Here is an 18,188-nt window from a genome sequence, read left to right on the forward strand (position 1 = left end):
GATGACAACAGGAAAGACAGCACCTGATGAAACGTAACATGTAAAAGCGCGGTGAAGTGGAGAGCAGTTGGAGAATCTATTAAATAAAGCCCGGGATGAAGTATGATTGCAAGGGAATTGGAAACAGACCAATTGCCTTGAAATGGCACATATTTAAATTAATGGAAATTACGGAGAATTATAGTTTAGTGCATGGAGCAGAGAAACAGTGCTGAATCTGTTAAAATATATTTCCTGTATGTAGCCCTAATAACATAAAAAACACAGACAAGTATTGTCAGCAGCGAAACCTTTGCCAGCAGACCTTGGATATTATAAAAAGAGAGTGTGTTAGAGCTTCTCCAGTGTGTGCACTTCAAGTTGAAAGAGGTAAATGCCGTAATGATTTTGAAGGACCCAGTTGGTGGCCGATAACTGGGTCAACTGGATGATTACTGACGGGGCACAGAGAGTGCCATCTAACAAAATAAGTGCTGCAGACAGAAGAAAAGGAAAAATCCAGACAGGAGCTCAAACTGTGGTGTGGCTTGTTCGACCTGGAACTCTTACTTACTTACTTAAGACTGACTTAAAACTGTCAACAGTATTCAGATTTGTTTTAGAGATCAAGGGTCAAGGAATCTGGAAACATGCAACAACCTGTACAAGAATGTGCATCCCGTTGCATTAGAGTGAATTTAACAGGTCAGTTGCAGCAGATTTATTGATTTCTAGCGATTCTGTGTCGGCTCTTTGCGAGCATAAAGAGCACAAGGCGCCAGGGGAGGCCAACCAGCAATGGTAACAGCGCTGGGATAACAAAGAAAAATGAGCCCAAATACACTCAATCCAAAACAGAAGGGAGAACATAACGGAAGTCGTATTAAGAACGCTGAGAATTGGATTTAACATTGACAGTGCACATTATGTCATGTGAATATATACAATGGGCCTTTTTTCAGTCAATATCAACAGGATTAAGACAGTTGAGAGTTTGGATTCAATATTTGTCTGAAAAACCGCTTCAAAATGTGTGGGTGCTGTAGGGAGACTTGAGCTGAAGGTGGCAGTAATGCGACATTGAGGGCAGCAACTGCCGTAAAACCCAGAAGAAGAAGAAGAAGAAGAAGAAGAAGAAGCAGCAGAAGAAGAAGAGGAGGAGGGTACCCTGAACTTTGCCTAGAATCAACAGACGTGTTCTCTCCTCTACTTGTTTGCCAAGTAAGTATTTAATGTGTCTTAATGACATTCAAACTCTTAGCTGTCGAATAAACATGCAATCTTCTTGTTTTCGTGGTTTTGCCGTTAATGACAACACTACATATTAAATGATTGAGCCCGTGTTTGCTTGAAATGTCAGTTATTTGAACATTGATGCTCTATAAAACCCTCTTTTAACAATATAATATCGGATAATATGAAATAGCGTGCACCAGTGTGGTGCACGACCTTGTTAGCGCCGCTTGATATGTATGTCGTCCCACCTTGGACTCAAAGTCTAAAGTTTAAATGTCTTCGCGCTGGGATAATGAGGCAGGGGCTGGAGCCATTCAGAACTTCCATGAGAATCTGCAGGTGTAAAGATTTCTTCAGTTTCAAAGTAATTCACTGACGCTTATGAGTGCATTCTGTGGTGAACCGCAACACGAAAGCGTTGATAGATAATTCGGCTTGCTTAATTTTTCCAAAATATAGGCTTAATCAAACGGGTTATGCCGCAGCTCACCCACTCTGTGTGTTTCCATATGCTTCCGCTCTTGTAAAAGTCTTTTCACAAAAATTAACATCATCACGGATATATACCTTTTTGCTTTTTAATTTAACAGGTGTTCTGTCAATATGTGGGTGGTTGAAGGAACTTGTGTCCCTTCCTTGAAACTAAACTGCTAAATAAATCTGAATAATAAATAAAATATGTTATGATTTCAGGTTAAATAGTTTTTAGTTTGTAGGCGTTTAATATTATTTTTTTTTTGTGTGTGTGTGTGAAGCATCTTGCAAATAATGTGAATTTGTCCTGACCCACGGTTGTACTTTCCAACTCTAACCAGCTGTTGCTGCCAAAACAGTCAAATTATACAAGACCTAAACTAATAAAGCTGTCTTATGTAAAGTCTTATTTCATTAATCATGAATTGATTTTATTCTAATATATGTAAAACGTCCAAAAAACAATTTAGTCGTGTCCCTGTATTGTCATCGTCCCTTTTACTTTTAATGAAAACACCCCATTCAGAAATAATGTCATCCACAATTTGATTAATTCCCAGTAAGTAGTTTCATCTGCCTTTTAGCAAGCTGCATGCGTCCTCCTTTTTTGGTGGATTTTCTTTGAGGCATGAGAGGGACAAGCTCACCGTGTCAACACTGTTACCACAAAAATATACATTACAAAATAATAATAAGAAAATATCGAATCCACAATAACAAAGGCTCTTATGAAGGCACACCATGTGCTGTTGTGACCTTTTCCACACAGCTAGCGATGTCTGCCAGTAACATTTAAGTCAACCTTGTTATCAATCTAAGGCTGGTTGACGGCTTGAAAGTACAGTATGTGTTTATGTCTGGACCTTAAAGTGTATTTATTTTTACAAAATATACTCAGTTTTTTTCACCATAGATCATAGTTTTCAAGTTATTCTAATGATCGGTTGACTCCCATATGTTGAGGTTCCTGACCCATGATCTATAGATCAGTGCGCTGGGTTTTCAGAAATGTGCTTCATATAGCAAATCATTTATCAGTTAGTTCTGAATTTTGATTTAAAACCTTTTCAAACTATACTTGATATGCCAGTCACAGGGTTGACTAAACATGCATTTACATGTGAATTATATCTGGATAAAACAACACAGCCTTACATGTGATGGTATATTCTTGGAGATAAGGATCTTCTTTATCCAAACAAGAGCTTCAAGAATTTTAAATACTGTATGTACTTTGATAATCAGATTTTAAAACGATTGGAGTTACATACATAAAGATGTTATAGTCATAGCATCCCCTGTTTGTAATAAAAACTGTGATAATTAAAATATTGTTTCTGCTCTGTAGTCCTTTCGCCATGGCGCTGGCTGGGGTGAGAGTCATCGAGCTGGCGGGCCTGGCCCCCGCGCCCTTCTGTGGCATGATCCTGGCAGACTTCGGAGCCAAGGTGATCAGCGTGAACCGCACCAACGTTTCCATGAGTGTGGACACGCAGGCGAGGGGGAAACGATCTGTGGCCATCAACCTGAAGACCGCGCAGGGTGTGGCCTTGCTCAGGAAGCTCTGCGTTCAGTCTGATGTCGTCCTTGAGCCCTATCGTAAAGGTCAGACCTGCAGCATAAGACGCCCAACAAGCCTACTACAAACCAATTCATATGTTTTTTATTAGGGGGTTTAAGAATTAAAAGTAAGCTGTTAATACATCCAGTTTGTCATTAAATGAAAAGTACAACCATATGATCTTAATTTAACATTTAACGTGATATAAATCCCAAAACTCTTGATAAGAATGTTGTTGATCGTTGAGGTGAGGTTTTGAAGCTCAGTGCGGTGCCTGAGGCAGCACCCGGCTCTGTCTGACTCCTGTCTGAGTCATAAATCGGCAGAGATGTGCCTTATCAAGGGAGCCGAGGAAGGTGGGTTACAGCCGGCAACATTTGATTTTTATTTATTTATTTATTTATTTGATGGGGACAGTGCACATTAATGAACATCTATTCAGACAGCAATAGACGTAAATACCGTATGCCGGATTATAGCAACAATGCTAATTTGCATCTGCAGTCCCTAGGACGGTAACAAAAAAAAACATAAGACATAGGATAGGACAATAGATCACAATAAGAGCACATCACAAGACAGTACATTACTAAGAAGATAAAAGTCAATGGTAACAAGACTGGTTTGCTTTCAACCACTGCTTGAGGTGAGTTTTGAAGGTTTGTAATGTGGGACACTCCCTTATGGAGAGTGGAAGACTGTTCCGGATCTTTCTGTTTTTCTGTGTGGGACCTCACAGTCCCCTCTAGAGGAAGCCCTGGTCCTGAGACCGCTGTGAGCTCTCTGTGGCACACACCTCTCACTCAAAACCGGGGTGCCATTAATTAGGCTTTAATTTAACTCTAGATATAATTAAACAGGTGAGTTGACCTGAATTGATAAATTAGCTGTAGGGACCAAAACCATTTTTTTGTTTCGGGTTTTAAACATGTTTATTTATGCTGTAAAGTTGGAAATTTTAAACATGGAGGTCAATGGGGATTCTCTCACTTTTGAAGCCAGCCTCAAGTGGCCATTTGAGGAACTGCAGTTTTTGGCTGTTGTTCGCTGGCCTTGTTTTTCAGCCCTGGAGGTTCTCGCATGGGGAGAACCTGAGAAAGCAGATGAAATTATTTATAGATGGACTTTCTTCTTCAGGTGTGATGGAGAAGCTGGGCCTCGGTCCACATGAGCTGTTAAAGGAAAATCCTCGTCTGATCTACGCTCGCTTGACGGGCTACGGCCAGAGTGGGCCTTATGCCACAGCTGCTGGGCATGACATCAACTACCTCGCCATGTCAGGTAATCGCACACACACAATGAATCAAATACTGAAGTATTTACAGTTATGCTGGAAGATATGTCTCTTCTGAGAAGCAGGTGGAGTTTTTAATGACCTTGGAATGGTTTGGTCTTTAGAGAAACCTTCACCTGTTCATTTGTGCTAGCTAACTTCAAAACTAGTAAATGGAGCCCCAAACCTTTGTGGAGGTTATCATGTTCTGCACCGTTGAAGCTGTTTTAAAGAGCTTTTCATTCAACTTAACAGTCATTTTTGGGGGAGATAATTGGTCTTGTGTAACAGATTTTTTTTTAAATTGTGTTCTGTTATACAGAGAGGTGCTTATGTTATTTAGCCCACCCTCATTGGTATTAATGGGTCGGGCCAGATGATAACAGATTCCGCTTATAATAGATGAGGTGGAAGCTTTTATGATTAGAAATTAAAATCCATTTTGCACAGCAATGCACTCCCAACTCTCTCTCACTGTTAATTATCTAACTTTAAATGCCAAATTATTGTAATACAGCGCTCATTAACTAACAAAATTAGAGGTTTTCTTTGCTGTCTGGTTTCAAGTGCCCTTGTGTGCATAAAAAAATTAAAAAATGCATCTTCTTGTTACCGGTAGCCCATTTAAATACAGTTTAGTGGTTTGGGACTAATGTTGGTTTAATTTCAGTGAGTTGCATCGAAAGAGTAAAGCTAGAACAAAGGCAACTGGAGTTTTACTTGAAGATGTTTCACCACTCATCCAAGTGGCTTCTTCAGAATTATATTAGACATACCATGACCTGGATAACTGAGAGTCTTCACAGATGTCAGTTACGTAATTTGTCGTTTAGGGGATTGGAATATTTTCACTCAGATCACAGGCACTCTGCTCGTTAGTCTGCTCAGTCTGTGTTTTAGAGCGTACAAAGAGCCTAGCCTTTGTGTGCCATAAAACACAGACCGAACAAAGGGGCTGATGACATCAATGCAAGTCGAGGCAGAAATACTGCTTTTAAAACACCAGCATCACCCCCACAAGAGCTCCTTCTAACATTTGGGTGTGAGGTCAAACGCAGGCAGCTGATTCCAGCCTGGAACAAAAACACAAAGTGTAAGCCTTTGTAAAAATTAGTTCTAAATGCAGGAAAAAAAACAAACGTTACTGTAATATCATGTGCCTGGGAAGTCGTCCTTGAAAACTGTTTGGAGAACAGGACAAAGTGTCCATCCATCGGTGTCTACCGCTAACCAACTCCAGCTAACCAGATCAACACACCATATGACATAGTAGGAGGGCACGAAAGGGGAATTAATAAAAATACACCGTCTGAGGAATTTCAAAAGCTAGCAAGCGATCAGCGTTACAAGCTATGTAATTACCACAATTCTTTAAGGTAAGGGAAGTCTGTGCATAGAAAGCAGCCTTAGGGGTCAACACACAGGAAGAGACAATTGAATCTTAAAGGGGAACTACTATTTTTTACAACCTGGACCTTATTTCTGGCATTTACTCACCCATATAACTTTTGTGTAATTTGTGGTCAATCGGGAGATATTTAGATCTGCGTATATCCATATAGTGGGAGTGACTGGGGCACCGAAACACAGCCTCTAAATAACGCATTATCTGCTGCAAAACTCGTTCATTTCACCAATATTTTGTTATGATACGCTAGTGCTATTCCCCCTTGAGTCTGGAATTGCCTGTTATCATCATCCGGGGTCTGTAGATTGACCTACAGACGATTGAGGAAACGACCAGTGGCAGCAACTGATATGGTTGATTGACATGCCAGGCAAACACAGAGTTCATCAAACCTTTATTGTAAGGAAACACCCCCCACGACTTTGGTTCCTACCACCAAACTCATCACACTGATGGCAGGTTTAGAGCAATGGGTGCACAAATGGGAAATGGAGGGATGATGGCAAGAAAAGCTAGCAGTATTTAAATTTTTTTCTCGTTTCGTTCAAACAAGTAGAACATAATCTTGATTTGAATGATCCTATATTAGCAACAGGATCGATCCACGCCTACAAAGTAAGACTTTTTGGAAGATTGCAGGTCCAAAACAAGCTCCAACGTTGAGAGCATCGCCAATCTCTGGAACCAATTGCAACATTAATTTTGTGAAGATCTCTCTTTCACATCTAAGTAAAATGGTTTTGAAACTGGAATATCTCCAAATGACTTGATATCGAATCAAATCTGAACCTTCTACAAGGGAATCGTATCGGTTAAGGATATTTTGTTTCACATGTGGACAGGGCTTTTGGACAAACTGTTGTCACACCTCAAACACTCTGCCAGTAGTCCCTCACAGGGTGCTGATTTGTCTGTACCTCTGTGGATCAGCCATAAGTGCACAGCTTGAAACCTTTTTACACATATTCAACCAATAGAAAGTGTGACTAAATCTCTTTAGTCCAATAGATGCTTGGATTGTCAGTAAACCCTCGTAGCGCCATGCTACCTCAGTGGGCTAAAAATAAGAAAATATTTAAATTAGTTTCATTAAGCCCCACTTTTTTTTTGTCCGTACATCCTCTAATGAGCGACAGTATTAAATCAGAACTGCAACAGAGTCAGTCTCTATTTGTTTGCTGTGTTATTTCAATAAGTGCATACTTAAAAAAAAAAAAAAAAAAAAAAAAAGCTATTCAAACGTTAATGTTTTATTTATGTGAGAGCGGAGGATCTTATCGTAGCAAATGCTGTCTTCACTTATGTTTTACAACGAGAAATTGTGGCCAAATGTGTATAATGAAAAGATATAAACTGAGCACAAACACACACCTGCTGTGAACTTTGTAACTTGTTGACGATAGCATACAGCATTTACAGTACCTCCCCAGATACTGCCATGCTGCGATCAGTGAGGGATAACACAAATATCTGTTTGACAACGAATTATTTTCCGTGCGAGCCGATACTTGAGCGCGTTTCCTACTGTGTTACAGAGCTCTTACAAACCCAACTAGTCCGTGGAGACCGTTGCCTTCACTGGGTATGTCTCTTTAATTGGCACTCCAGGCTGCAGAAGGAAAGGAAAAAGTGGGAAATGTGACTTCTGACAATGTTTCTCTAACTAGACACCTTTTACTTGTTCAAGGTCTTTAGTAATATCTGTTAGATAACAAGAGTAGCAAAAGGACAAAGATTCATGAGCTGAGGTTACATACGTGTTTAAAAGGGAAAAAAAAGCAATGACTGTCGGACTAAATTAACATAATACTCAAAGGAGTAGTGTCCACTTGCCATTGCGTATATTAAGTGGCTTCATGTTTGCAGGGACTGTTCAGTTAAGATTTACATTTTCTAAAACGGGGGAAATAATTTAGATAATTTGGTGTGAAGTCTTTGTCTCTTTATTCCTGTCACAGGCCTTTTATCCCGGCTGGGTCGCAGCGGAGAGAAGCCCTACGCTCCGCTGAATCTGTTGGCAGACTTTGCAGGCGGGGGTCTTACTTGCGCCCTTGGGATAGTCCTGGCGCTGCTGGAGAGGACAAAGTCAGGGAAAGGACAGATCATTGATGCGAGCATGGTAAGCATGTCCCCTATAAGAATGTTTTCATAAATATGCATGAAGACGTGCTTGATCTTGGCTTTACGTACGTTCGCGCTAATGTCACCAACCTGAAGCAAATGAAAGACGCTTTGCACAAACTGCATAAACCGCTCAGTGTCATAGCCGAGGTTAGGGCTCATTCACAGTGACTGAAGCAGTCAGCAAACATATGCAAAGGACTGCATTAATATGGGTGTATTGCCCGAGGCAGTGTTGAGAAGATGATAAACAAGCCAGGCAATGCAACATGAAGACAGCGCACACACAGCAAAGCAGTTTATGCCACTCTGAGGCAATCTTTAGCAGCTCAGGAACTCTGTCCTTCTTCCGTCTCAGCGTGATGTAAACTGTTAAATTAGTAAAATGCTCCAAACCATAATGTGCTCTGTTCTACAGTGCAGTTCAGTGCCAGATGATGGTGCGCTGCACCGTGGCAAACTCTTAAATCCAGATTAGCGGGTTAAACGATCAGCTGGACGTCCCTCTGCTGTGCTTAATGTTCACTGGCCGCCATGGAGCTGGAAGCAGAACCCCCCCCCAATGAGCTCCTTTAAGACTTAAAACATACTTCACGCTTTCAGTGTACTGTCTGTGTTGTATTTACAATAAGTTATGCAAATTAAGTATTTAACTTGCTGAGCTGCACCAATTTTCTTCCATTTAAATATTTATTTTTTTTAGCTTATATTTTATTTAAACATCTGCATCTCACAAATTGCATTATTTATTATATGGTTAGGTGCCTCATCTCATTAATTTCCTTTGAATACCAAATATTGCATGATATTTGCAGTGTGGCTGCGGTGCGCGGCGACCGTTAATGTGCAACATATCGATTAAAGCATCGTAGGCTCTGTGCAAATATCACGAGGGACGAGAGACAGATTTTAAAACAAAGCAGGTTAAGATATATCGAATTTTATTCCGTTTGTGTCAGGCTTGAAAAATTGTATCATAAAGTTTCCATAATACATTCCTTTCCAGCTCCATGCTCTTAGCTATTGTAGTTATTTTATAAATATGCAACAGTAGTGCGGGTATTTTTTTCCTCAATGACTTTGAAAAAGTTTGGAAAAAAATCTAATTATAAACTGAATATATAATAAAATGAAAAGAGTGCGTAGTGGTCATTGATTAATGAGAAATCCTGCTCCTGCTGGGCTTACCGCCAGTCACAGCGGACAGTGGGGTTTAACAGTGTGAGGTTCAAGCCCTGCTCTGCCATCCTATTCCGTAAAGTAATTATGAGACGTGGCACAGTTTGTTAAAAACCTGTCACGCTGCAGTCGTCAGTGCACAGTGATGCGAATAAAACAAATCGCAGTGACTCAGCTGACAACATGAGGCTTGGCTGAGGTTCTTTCAGCTGCTGTTTTGAATCGTTGGTGTTTTAGGGGGCAGCTGTGTCAGATCTAAGCTCCTCCACTTGCTCTAGGCACTAGAGTCTTCGTTTCAGCGGTGAAATGTCGACCTGTAATGTGTAAAAGTTTAACAAGAATACACTGTACTGGGTACTAGTCGTACTTTTGGTTGCCTTATTTTATTAAATAAATAAAATGCGGGTTTCTTTTGTGTGCAGCTGTGTCGCCTGTTTGGCTCTTCAGCTTATTCCCAAAGCTCTGTATCGTCATACTATATGACGCAGCTTCTCCTACACTTTTCTTTCATTTCAGTCCCGCGTGTGTTCTCTTGTACATATCTGCACGACCAGGTTTTCCCCTGAGAAAGCTCCGCCACTTTTCCTTGGAGCTCAAACTTAAAGTTATATCTGCTGATTCTGGTTCAGTTTAATATTTTCATTCAGCGTCTCTATGTTGCTGCACACTGGCAGTCTTGTAAGTGGGAGGAATAAGGTCATAAATACATATGCATGTCTCGGCCGAGGTGTATTTTTGACATTGATTGGTGGAGTCGTGGTGGTGGTACGTTTGTTTTTAAAACTTTCACCCAGAGGCTGTGATGTAAATATGCATGTGGGTGCAGAGACTTGCTCCTAGGATGCCAACAGTGCGCTGTTTGCCCGTGATATCAGCTATACCTGCACAAACTATTAAAATTCAGCTCAGCAGCTCTGCTTTTTATGAAGTTTTGAATGTTTTTTTTTTGTTTACCTTGTTTGCAGAATATTACAGAAGCCTCTCGATATAATTCGATACAGCACAAAGCCGCCAGTGACGACAAAAGCAGAACTGTTGTATTTGGTTAGATTGAATAGGCGTGGCCACTGTTCATTCAGCTGAGGACGTTTACTGCCGTCTGTGCTGTGTCGGTTTTATTGATTATTTTCTCTTTAATCCAGTAAGATTGCCTGGTAAGAGCCTCGGCAATCAGAGTAAACACAATCTCAGAAAAATGCGTCAAACAATAGCAACCCCCATATTATTAACATTTGTCAAAAATGGATTTTGACTGTGGATTAAGCTGCCCCTTTATTTCCCTACTTTAATAATAGTTGTTTTGGTTTGTGGCAGTGGCAGAAAGTAGTGAAAAATTTTGCATTATTCCTCGGGAAAATTTAGCTTTAACCAACGGTCATAAGGTTGGAGCAAATCCTCGCTTCATGGATGCATAGTTTATTTAATGTTTGGCTTTTTGCTGATTCAAATTACAAAATAACTGTTGATTAATCATCTGTTAATTAGAGAATAATTGCACAAATATGTCAAAGTCATCCATGAATTTAATGCAAAATTACCTAACAATGGATTGTTTCCCCCCTCTGTATTAATATCATGACTTTATGAGCTGCATTGCTCAGCTATAATGGGGAAAAGTGCCTTAGGGCTTGACATTTATACCTGAATTTCAGTGGAGGCAGTTGTTGAACCATGTGGTGTGGCCTGGTTTGTTTGCCGGTGGAACCTTGTTGTTGTGATCATCAGTGTCAACCCAGGGGCCGGACGAATTGACAGACAGGCCGTCGATCACGCCATCTGCTTCAGAAATATCAACAGTGACACGTCAGGGCAGAGTGAGCAATTCTGGCTGGGCGTGTAATTTTCTCTAATCGACGTCTCGCATCACCAGTGTGTTTTCAATCATGTTATTAAATGTCCACTCATCCGTCTGTTTGTAACTGCTTATCCTTTTGAAAGGTTATGGTCACGGGTGGGCGGCTGGAACATGCACCGAGTTGCATGTTGTCATTCAGGTTGAATGAAAACACTAAAGCGGCCGTCTGTCTGGCTGACACCATTAGACACAATTACAGGTACATTCACACATGTGGAAAAACGTTGAGGCTATATGGGGTTCAGTCAGTTTTTACAGTATGTATTAAATGACAATATGAAGACTCAGCTCAATTACAGCGTCCAAGGTAACTTGCTGAGTCAAATGATTTGAGTGTTGAATGTCCAGGATATTTAACAAATGCACAAGTTTTATTCATTATTCTTCATTCAACTGAACATGGACTGAAGATGGAGCCATGTTTTCAGCATCGTTTCCCACGTTGATCCCGACCTCGTTCGTCTTTTCAAATCTCCGTTTTTCTGTTCCTCATGAAATCACATCACGTCGCCTGATGGTTTACCCCACGTGGGGCAAAGAAAGGGAGTTTTCATTCCAACCAGAGCGTATGTGGTTATTAGGCACTGATATTTCCCTGATGAAAATTCCTTCTGATCGGGCCAGCCTGTGCCGTTAAAGGTGGTAGGTGTTGTTCAGACTGGGCTATTATTTTGATTATTATAGGAATACTAGTGCCCGTGTAATCGTGGCAGGTGTGAAAGTGGTCTCTCAAAGTGATGATTACCTGAATCTGCAGCTCATATCACTTTAAAATGGCTTTTAGTTCATTATTTGCAGCCTTGCCTGCAGCGTTACTGCTTATATTCACCTTCACCAGCCGTTTGCAACCAGGGAAAAAAAGCTCTTAAAACTTGAACTTCGTGCTTTTCATCAAACGGTGAGACGGCGACTAGCTGGTGAATGTAGTGAAGGCATTATCCTCTGGAGCTGGTAGAGAATATGATTAAACTGAGTCAATATTGGACTTGTTTTCACCAGGTGGACACAAACATGAGTTCAGTAATTGAGTATTTGTAAGACGCCGAGTGACTGTTGAATGGAACAGCCTAGGTAATCGATTTAACTTGACACACACAAAGCCTGTCTGTCATCCTATTATTTCTCCTCCAGTTTCAAATGCTTTCATGTCGGCTGTAACCGCAGTCAATCGATTTTATTTCAATGGGTGGTCAGCTGCTACGCATGAATTGAGCGAGGAAATGCAACGAGTGTTGTCAATCACTCAAACCATCGCTTTCTTTGTAATTCAGAAAGGCATTTTCCACGACCAAAAACCAATAAAATGTAGAAAACACATTCACAGCGTCGTCCCGGTATTTCCTGCATGAGTTTGCATGAGAATAATTGTGGAAGTGCAGAATGCATGACCACTGACAGAGCTGCCGTCTCCTTTTCTGCGATTTGAAGGGCACAGCAAGTGAATTGATTGCAATCAGCCGTAACAAAAGTCGCAATGGGCATCCACAACATGTGCTGGAAGACTGCTGCAGATGTTCCCATATGATAAAAGCTGACTGCTTCTATTATAGTGGAGGGATTTAATCAGGTTTATCATATGCATTTCTATGACATTTAAATTTTATTTTTATGCAGCAGCAGCAGCAGTAAAAGCTTGTGGAAACTTTAATATGCTGTAAGGCTACCCGTGCTTTATATATTAAATGTCAACAGAATTCCCCTTTGTCAAGACGGTAATTGCCATATTTTCCGGCTATTGCACTAGCATGGCATTTCAACTTTGCTTGAATCTTCTGTTCTGGAAAGAGTCTGCGTGTCAATCTTTGCCACACTATAAGGAAAAGATATACGTGCACATTTTCTTCAGCCTGACGTTGCCAAGCTCCAGTCTTTTCAAACTTTGAGTCCAGTAAAAGGCCATTTGGATTTTGTTATGGGGCATGTTTCAACCAATATGAGGAAAAAAATATGTGTGCATGCAATGTCCTATAATCACAGAAACCAATTATGTGTCGCGTGCGTCTCGACCGATGCCTCGTTGTTAACTGTTCTTTAAAGTTATTTCACTGTCACTGTCTTTCACAGTTTAGCAGTATCTAAACATCTCACTTATTAGATAATTTGGTTATAAGCAAAATCAACTCAGCTCCTTTCTGTCCATACCACGTGAGACCAAACCATTCATTGGATTGGATTATGAGCTCCTAACTACTAAAATACTGAGGGCAGTGGGATTCAAGGCAGACACTTAGTTTCAAGTAATTAAAATTTGGCAAGTTCGTTAGGACATCTACTCTATGCACGACACAAATAATTTGTCCAAAAGTTGTTTACAGAAAGATTATTTCAGTTCCAGTACTTTAGAAGTTTACGTACACTCCGTTGACTGTAAAACAACGGCATGGCTGTAGATGCTTCTGAAAGGTCAATTGACATCATTTGAGTCAACTGGAAGTGTATCTGTAGATGCATTTAAAGGCCTAACTTCAAATCTTTTTGTTTGACTTCATGGGAAAATCAAAAGAAATCAGCCAAGACCTCCTTAAAGGGGAACTACCGGTTTTTACAACCTAGACCTTATTTCTGGCATCAAATACGATCGTTTACTCACCCATGTAACTTTGGTCATTTGGAGTCATTCGGATGATATTTAGATCCGCATATATCCATATAGTGGGAGTGACTGGGGCACCGAAACGCAGCCTCTAAATAACGCATTATCTGCCGCGAAACTCGTTTATTTCACCAATATTTTGTTATGATATGCTAGTGCTATTCCCCGTTGAGTCCCGAGTTTTTCGTATTTTATGCCAGAAGTAAGGTCCAGGTTGTTAAGAAAAAAAAAAAAAAAAAAAAAGGGTAGTTCCCCTTTAAGTCTGGTTTATCCATGGGAGCAGTTTCCGAATGCCACGTTCATCTGTACAACCACACAGTGAAAGTATAAACACCATTGGGCCACAAAGCCATAATACCACTAAGGAGACACATTCTGTGTCCAAGATTTGACGGCACTTAGGTACAAAAAGTACAGATCAATCCCAGAACAGCAGCAAAGGAGCTTGCTGCAGGGAACGGGTACAAAAATATCTCTATCTTTACAGTAAAAAATTAATCGTTAATCAACATAATCTAAAAAGCTGCTCAACAAGGAAGAAGCAACTGCTTACAAAGCTGCCATAAAATACATGAGGATCCTACTTTTTGGAGAAATGTCCTGTGGTCTGTTGAAACTAGAATTGAACCGTTACTTGGCATAATAACTTGCTTTGGGTTTGCTTTACTGCCGGAGGGACTGGTGCACTTCAGAAAACAGATGGCATCGTGCAGAGGGAAGATTATGTGGATGTATTGAAGCCGCATGTCAAGATAACAGCCGGGAAGTTAAAACTCGATCACAAATGTGAGGTGTTCCGAGTGGACTGTGATCTGAAACGGTTTCAGTGCTGTGGCAAAAAAAGACAACGAGGTCAAGGTGTAGGAGTGGCCATCACACGAGTAAAGAGGCCTATAGATTGTTGTGTCAGGAGGAATGGGCTAAAATTCCTCCAACTCACTGTAAGAAGCTTGTGGAAGGCTACCTGAAACATTTGACCCAATTTAAACAGTTTAAAGACACTACTGCCAAATACCAATTGAGTGTACGTACATTTTTGACCTACTGGGAATGTGATGAGAGAAACAAAAGCTCAAATAAAACGAAAATTTATTATTATTATTATTATTATTATTATTATTACTACTACTACTGATTATCAGGAATTGTGGAAAAACTTTTGACTTGATATCTGAGAACATTTGCACTCTCATTGCTTAAATCAATAACTCACAGAGACGGAAACATTATGTCTGTATTTTCAGCAAGAACATTGTGTTTTACAATAACTTCCCTGCCCTTTATTTAGGCATAATAGACTGTAATTTATGCATTAAGAGGAAAATAAAGACTCGCCTCTTCCTTTCTCACCATCTTAGGTGGAAGGAGCAGCATATACGGGTTCTTTTGTATGGAAATCTCGTAGCGTTGGTTTGTGGGATCGCCCCAGAGGTGAGAACATGTTGGACAGCGGAGCGCCCTTCTATGATACCTACCGGACGTCAGATGGAGAGTACGTCGCTGTGGGCGCCATAGAACCACAGTTCTACAAACAGCTGCTGAAAGGTTCGTAGCTCCGATGATTTTCCATGTGAAATAAATCCAAAGCAGCCTTCACTTCCAGCGTTATCGACAATAACTAAGGCTTAAGGCAATTTAAGGTACAGTCCCAGCATCAACCTGTGAAAGTAGGAATCGCAAACATTTCAATACTGGTTGATCTGGAAACGTAACTGCAACTGATGGCGTGCAGCTCTTCATCTGATAGCTCACTGTGGCTGCTCCCTGTTGTTTCATTACTCCCTGCAATATTTCATACTGACCTGCTGTCAAAAATGTGCTTGTGGGCGCATTTTAAATGAATTATAGCCCTAAGTGCCAAGCTCATCAAGTCCATAGACATTTTTTGTGACTGCTTGTATACAACATTTCCCCACCCCAAATACGAAACAAGCAGAACATAAAAAAAAAAAAAAAGTAATCAACACCACCGGTCCATCTGGGCTCATAAAACGCTTCAAGCCTGCTGTCAGCACAGTGAATATTGGGGCAAGAACCAAAGTTGTGGACGGTGTTTCTTTGAGGTAAACGTTAAGTCAATCAGCTGCAACAGCCGCTCCAATTGGTGCATTAATCACATCACTACGAAACACCACAAGTTGAGGTTTGTCTAACTCCATATCCGCCCACTTTACATCACCTAAGGTTTTGTTGTCAATCACTCCCAAGGTCTCTTATCGTCACGTTGCTGCTAGTCTCCTCCTGTGCATCTACACAAAGAACAGTCACAGTTTCACAATCGCCAATTCCATAATGATACTGGCAGCATTTTTTGCGCCATATTTTATTTGCATACTCAAAAATTATCTAAGATACTTGTGTGAAAGTACTGCACCTCTAACCGTAAAGCGTACGTCCCACAAATCATAAAAATGCAGCAATATGTTTTCCTGAAACTAATTCTTATGTGCTGTAAATACTCACTGAATAGTGCTTGTCAGGTCTGTATTCTGTATTTGGAGGCGAGATACGTGCATATTAAAGTGTCTCAGAAATTTCCGTAACTTGATGCAACACTTTCAGTCATCAACAAATCAAGCAACAAACTTGAGTTTAACACACTGTTGATTTCTCCTCTGAGATGCTGAACATTATTATTTATTTATGTTTTACATCATTTTGCTATTGATACACTCTCCTCCAAGGCTGTAAGTCTGTCTTTATTTATTTATTTATTTATTTTATCTTTTTGCAGGTTTAGAGTTGGACGCTGGAGACCTGCCTCCTCAGATGAGCTTCGGTGATTGGCCAGAGCTTAGACGCATCTTCACAGAACGCTTTGCCTCAAAGACGCGAGAGGATTGGTTGAAAATTTTTGACGGGACTGATGCGTGCGTTACGCCCGTGTTGTCTTTCGACCAGGTGAGCTCACATCCGCACAACCAGGAAAGAGGCTCTTTCATAAAGGACTCCAGCGGGGAAGAAAGCCCCCGGCCAGCGCCGGTTCTATCTCGGACTCCCGCCGAGCCTTGTCTTGCCGCAGACCCCGTTATCGGAGAGCACACAGTTGAAGTCCTAGGGGAGTATGGCTTCACATCGGCAGAGATAAAGCACATGCTGGCAGACAGAGTCATAGAGTGCAATGCTATCAAAGCAAATTTGTAGAAGATCATAAGTCAAAAGCTCATTTGAAAATCCAGCAGCTTTTTAATATGTGGGGAAGAGGACGTGTTAAGAGTTCAATAATTAAGTGCCATATGGACACTTTAAAAATTGATCCGGACGAAGATCTAAGTGAAGTGCAGAACAAATTTGAGGGATTAACAGTTTGATTTACTTTTTAAATCACATCTATCACAGCTGTGTAAGAATCTAATTAAAAGAGAGTGGAAAATATAGGACGTGTTTCTCTTTTCAGAAGCTACATATTCAAATGGAGAAAATGAACAACTTCTGTTACACCAGAGGAATTTGCTCCTGGCATGCTTTCAGGGGAAACTTGGAGTTTAGATGTGTGCTTCCATTGAAGGGGAGTATCGACTGAACAAGATGAAAGGCCGTGCTCTGCACTCTCCTCATACCTTGGTGCAGTTCTGGTGCTCATTCCAGTGGCTACATCCTGGTTTACCTAGTTTATCCATGTCCGAAGAGATTTGTGTGCGTAGGTTTAAAGATCAGCAGCAGCACCAAACATGTTGACTAAATAGACCCCTTGCTGTTTGGTTCTCCCACCACAGCTTTTAAATTTGGCATCCGAAAACCTGAACCTTTGTCGTGCTCCGGTTGCACTTTACGTCTCAGTCACAGCTCTGCAGCAGTTTAATCATCCACTGAGAAACATTTCAGGGACAGGAAATTTTAACCCTACAAAAAGACCACTTATTTTTAAACGGCTAAATTTATTCATCCAGCGTGTGTCTCTTATCCAGATTCCAGGTAGTAACACTTTAATGAATCATGTCGTGGAATTATTGTTAAATACTGCTGGGGAAAAATGTGATCTAATTATATTATAACTTTAGGCCATTTGTACTTGGGCTGATATGATCATGTGTCATGTGTGATAGTCGCATCCCGTGGTGTTTGTGGGTGTATAGAGACATAATAGCTTTTTGCAGCCTCAAACCTTTTCAGTATAACCAATATCACCTCACAACTGATGTTATTCCCGTTACCCCGCGAGCCTGACCATGGCAAATGTTCAGATTATTATTTACGAGATGTATTGAAGGTAGCGATTTCACTGTATGACGGCACGAACTTGGCATTATGTAAATGATTATGAACAATTTGTCAGTGAATTAAGCAGCATTAAAACTGATGATCACAGAGCAGGCCTATCATCTCTCTTGTTTCATCATCTCTCACAACAAGGCAACAGTAAAAATATGAAGCAGAATCACAGTTTTGCTGTATGCACCGATCAGGCGTAACATTATGACCACCTTCCTAATATTGTGTAGGTCTCCCTTGTGCCTCCAAAACAGTTGTGACTCATCAGAGAATGGACATGGGCCTTCTGAGGGTGTC

General features: G+C 40.7%; 1 protein-coding gene across 2 annotated transcripts; it reads left to right on the forward strand.

Annotated features, from left to right (window-relative positions):
• The first annotated feature begins 650 nt into the window (after positions 1–650).
• Positions 651–18,188, forward strand: amacr (alpha-methylacyl-CoA racemase). Of its 2 annotated transcripts, XM_084571971.1 has the most exons (7): positions 651–1,200; positions 3,038–3,294; positions 4,388–4,531; positions 7,890–8,050; positions 15,038–15,224; positions 16,414–16,580; positions 17,077–18,188. In XM_084571971.1, exons 2-7 carry the CDS (start codon positions 3,048–3,050, stop codon positions 17,200–17,202), a joined length of 1,032 nt encoding a protein of 343 aa, XP_084428097.1. In that variant the 5' UTR covers positions 651–1,200; positions 3,038–3,047; the 3' UTR covers positions 17,203–18,188. The 2 variants fall into 2 exon arrangements, with proteins under 2 accessions (XP_084428097.1, XP_084428096.1); XM_084571970.1 differs by having other exon boundaries at positions 653–1,200; positions 16,414–17,215.

Source organism: Chelon labrosus (assembly GCF_963514085.1).
Source record: "Chelon labrosus genome assembly, chromosome: 22".
NCBI classification, from domain to species: domain Eukaryota; kingdom Metazoa; phylum Chordata; class Actinopteri; order Mugiliformes; family Mugilidae; genus Chelon; species Chelon labrosus.

What these genes read in the sequence shown, in the direction of transcription:
- amacr (XM_084571970.1), top strand. Translation starts at nt 3,048, where the DNA reads ATGGCGCTGGCTGGGGTGAGAGTCATCGAGCTGGCGGGCCTGGCCCCC. An exon ending in CAACTACCTCGCCATGTCAG is followed by an intron (nt 4,532 to 7,889) that starts GTAATCGCACAC and finishes TTCCTGTCACAG; the next exon opens with GCCTTTTATCCCGGCTGGGT. An exon ending in CTACAAACAGCTGCTGAAAG is followed by an intron (nt 15,225 to 16,413) that starts GTTCGTAGCTCC and finishes ATCTTTTTGCAG; the next exon opens with GTTTAGAGTTGGACGCTGGA.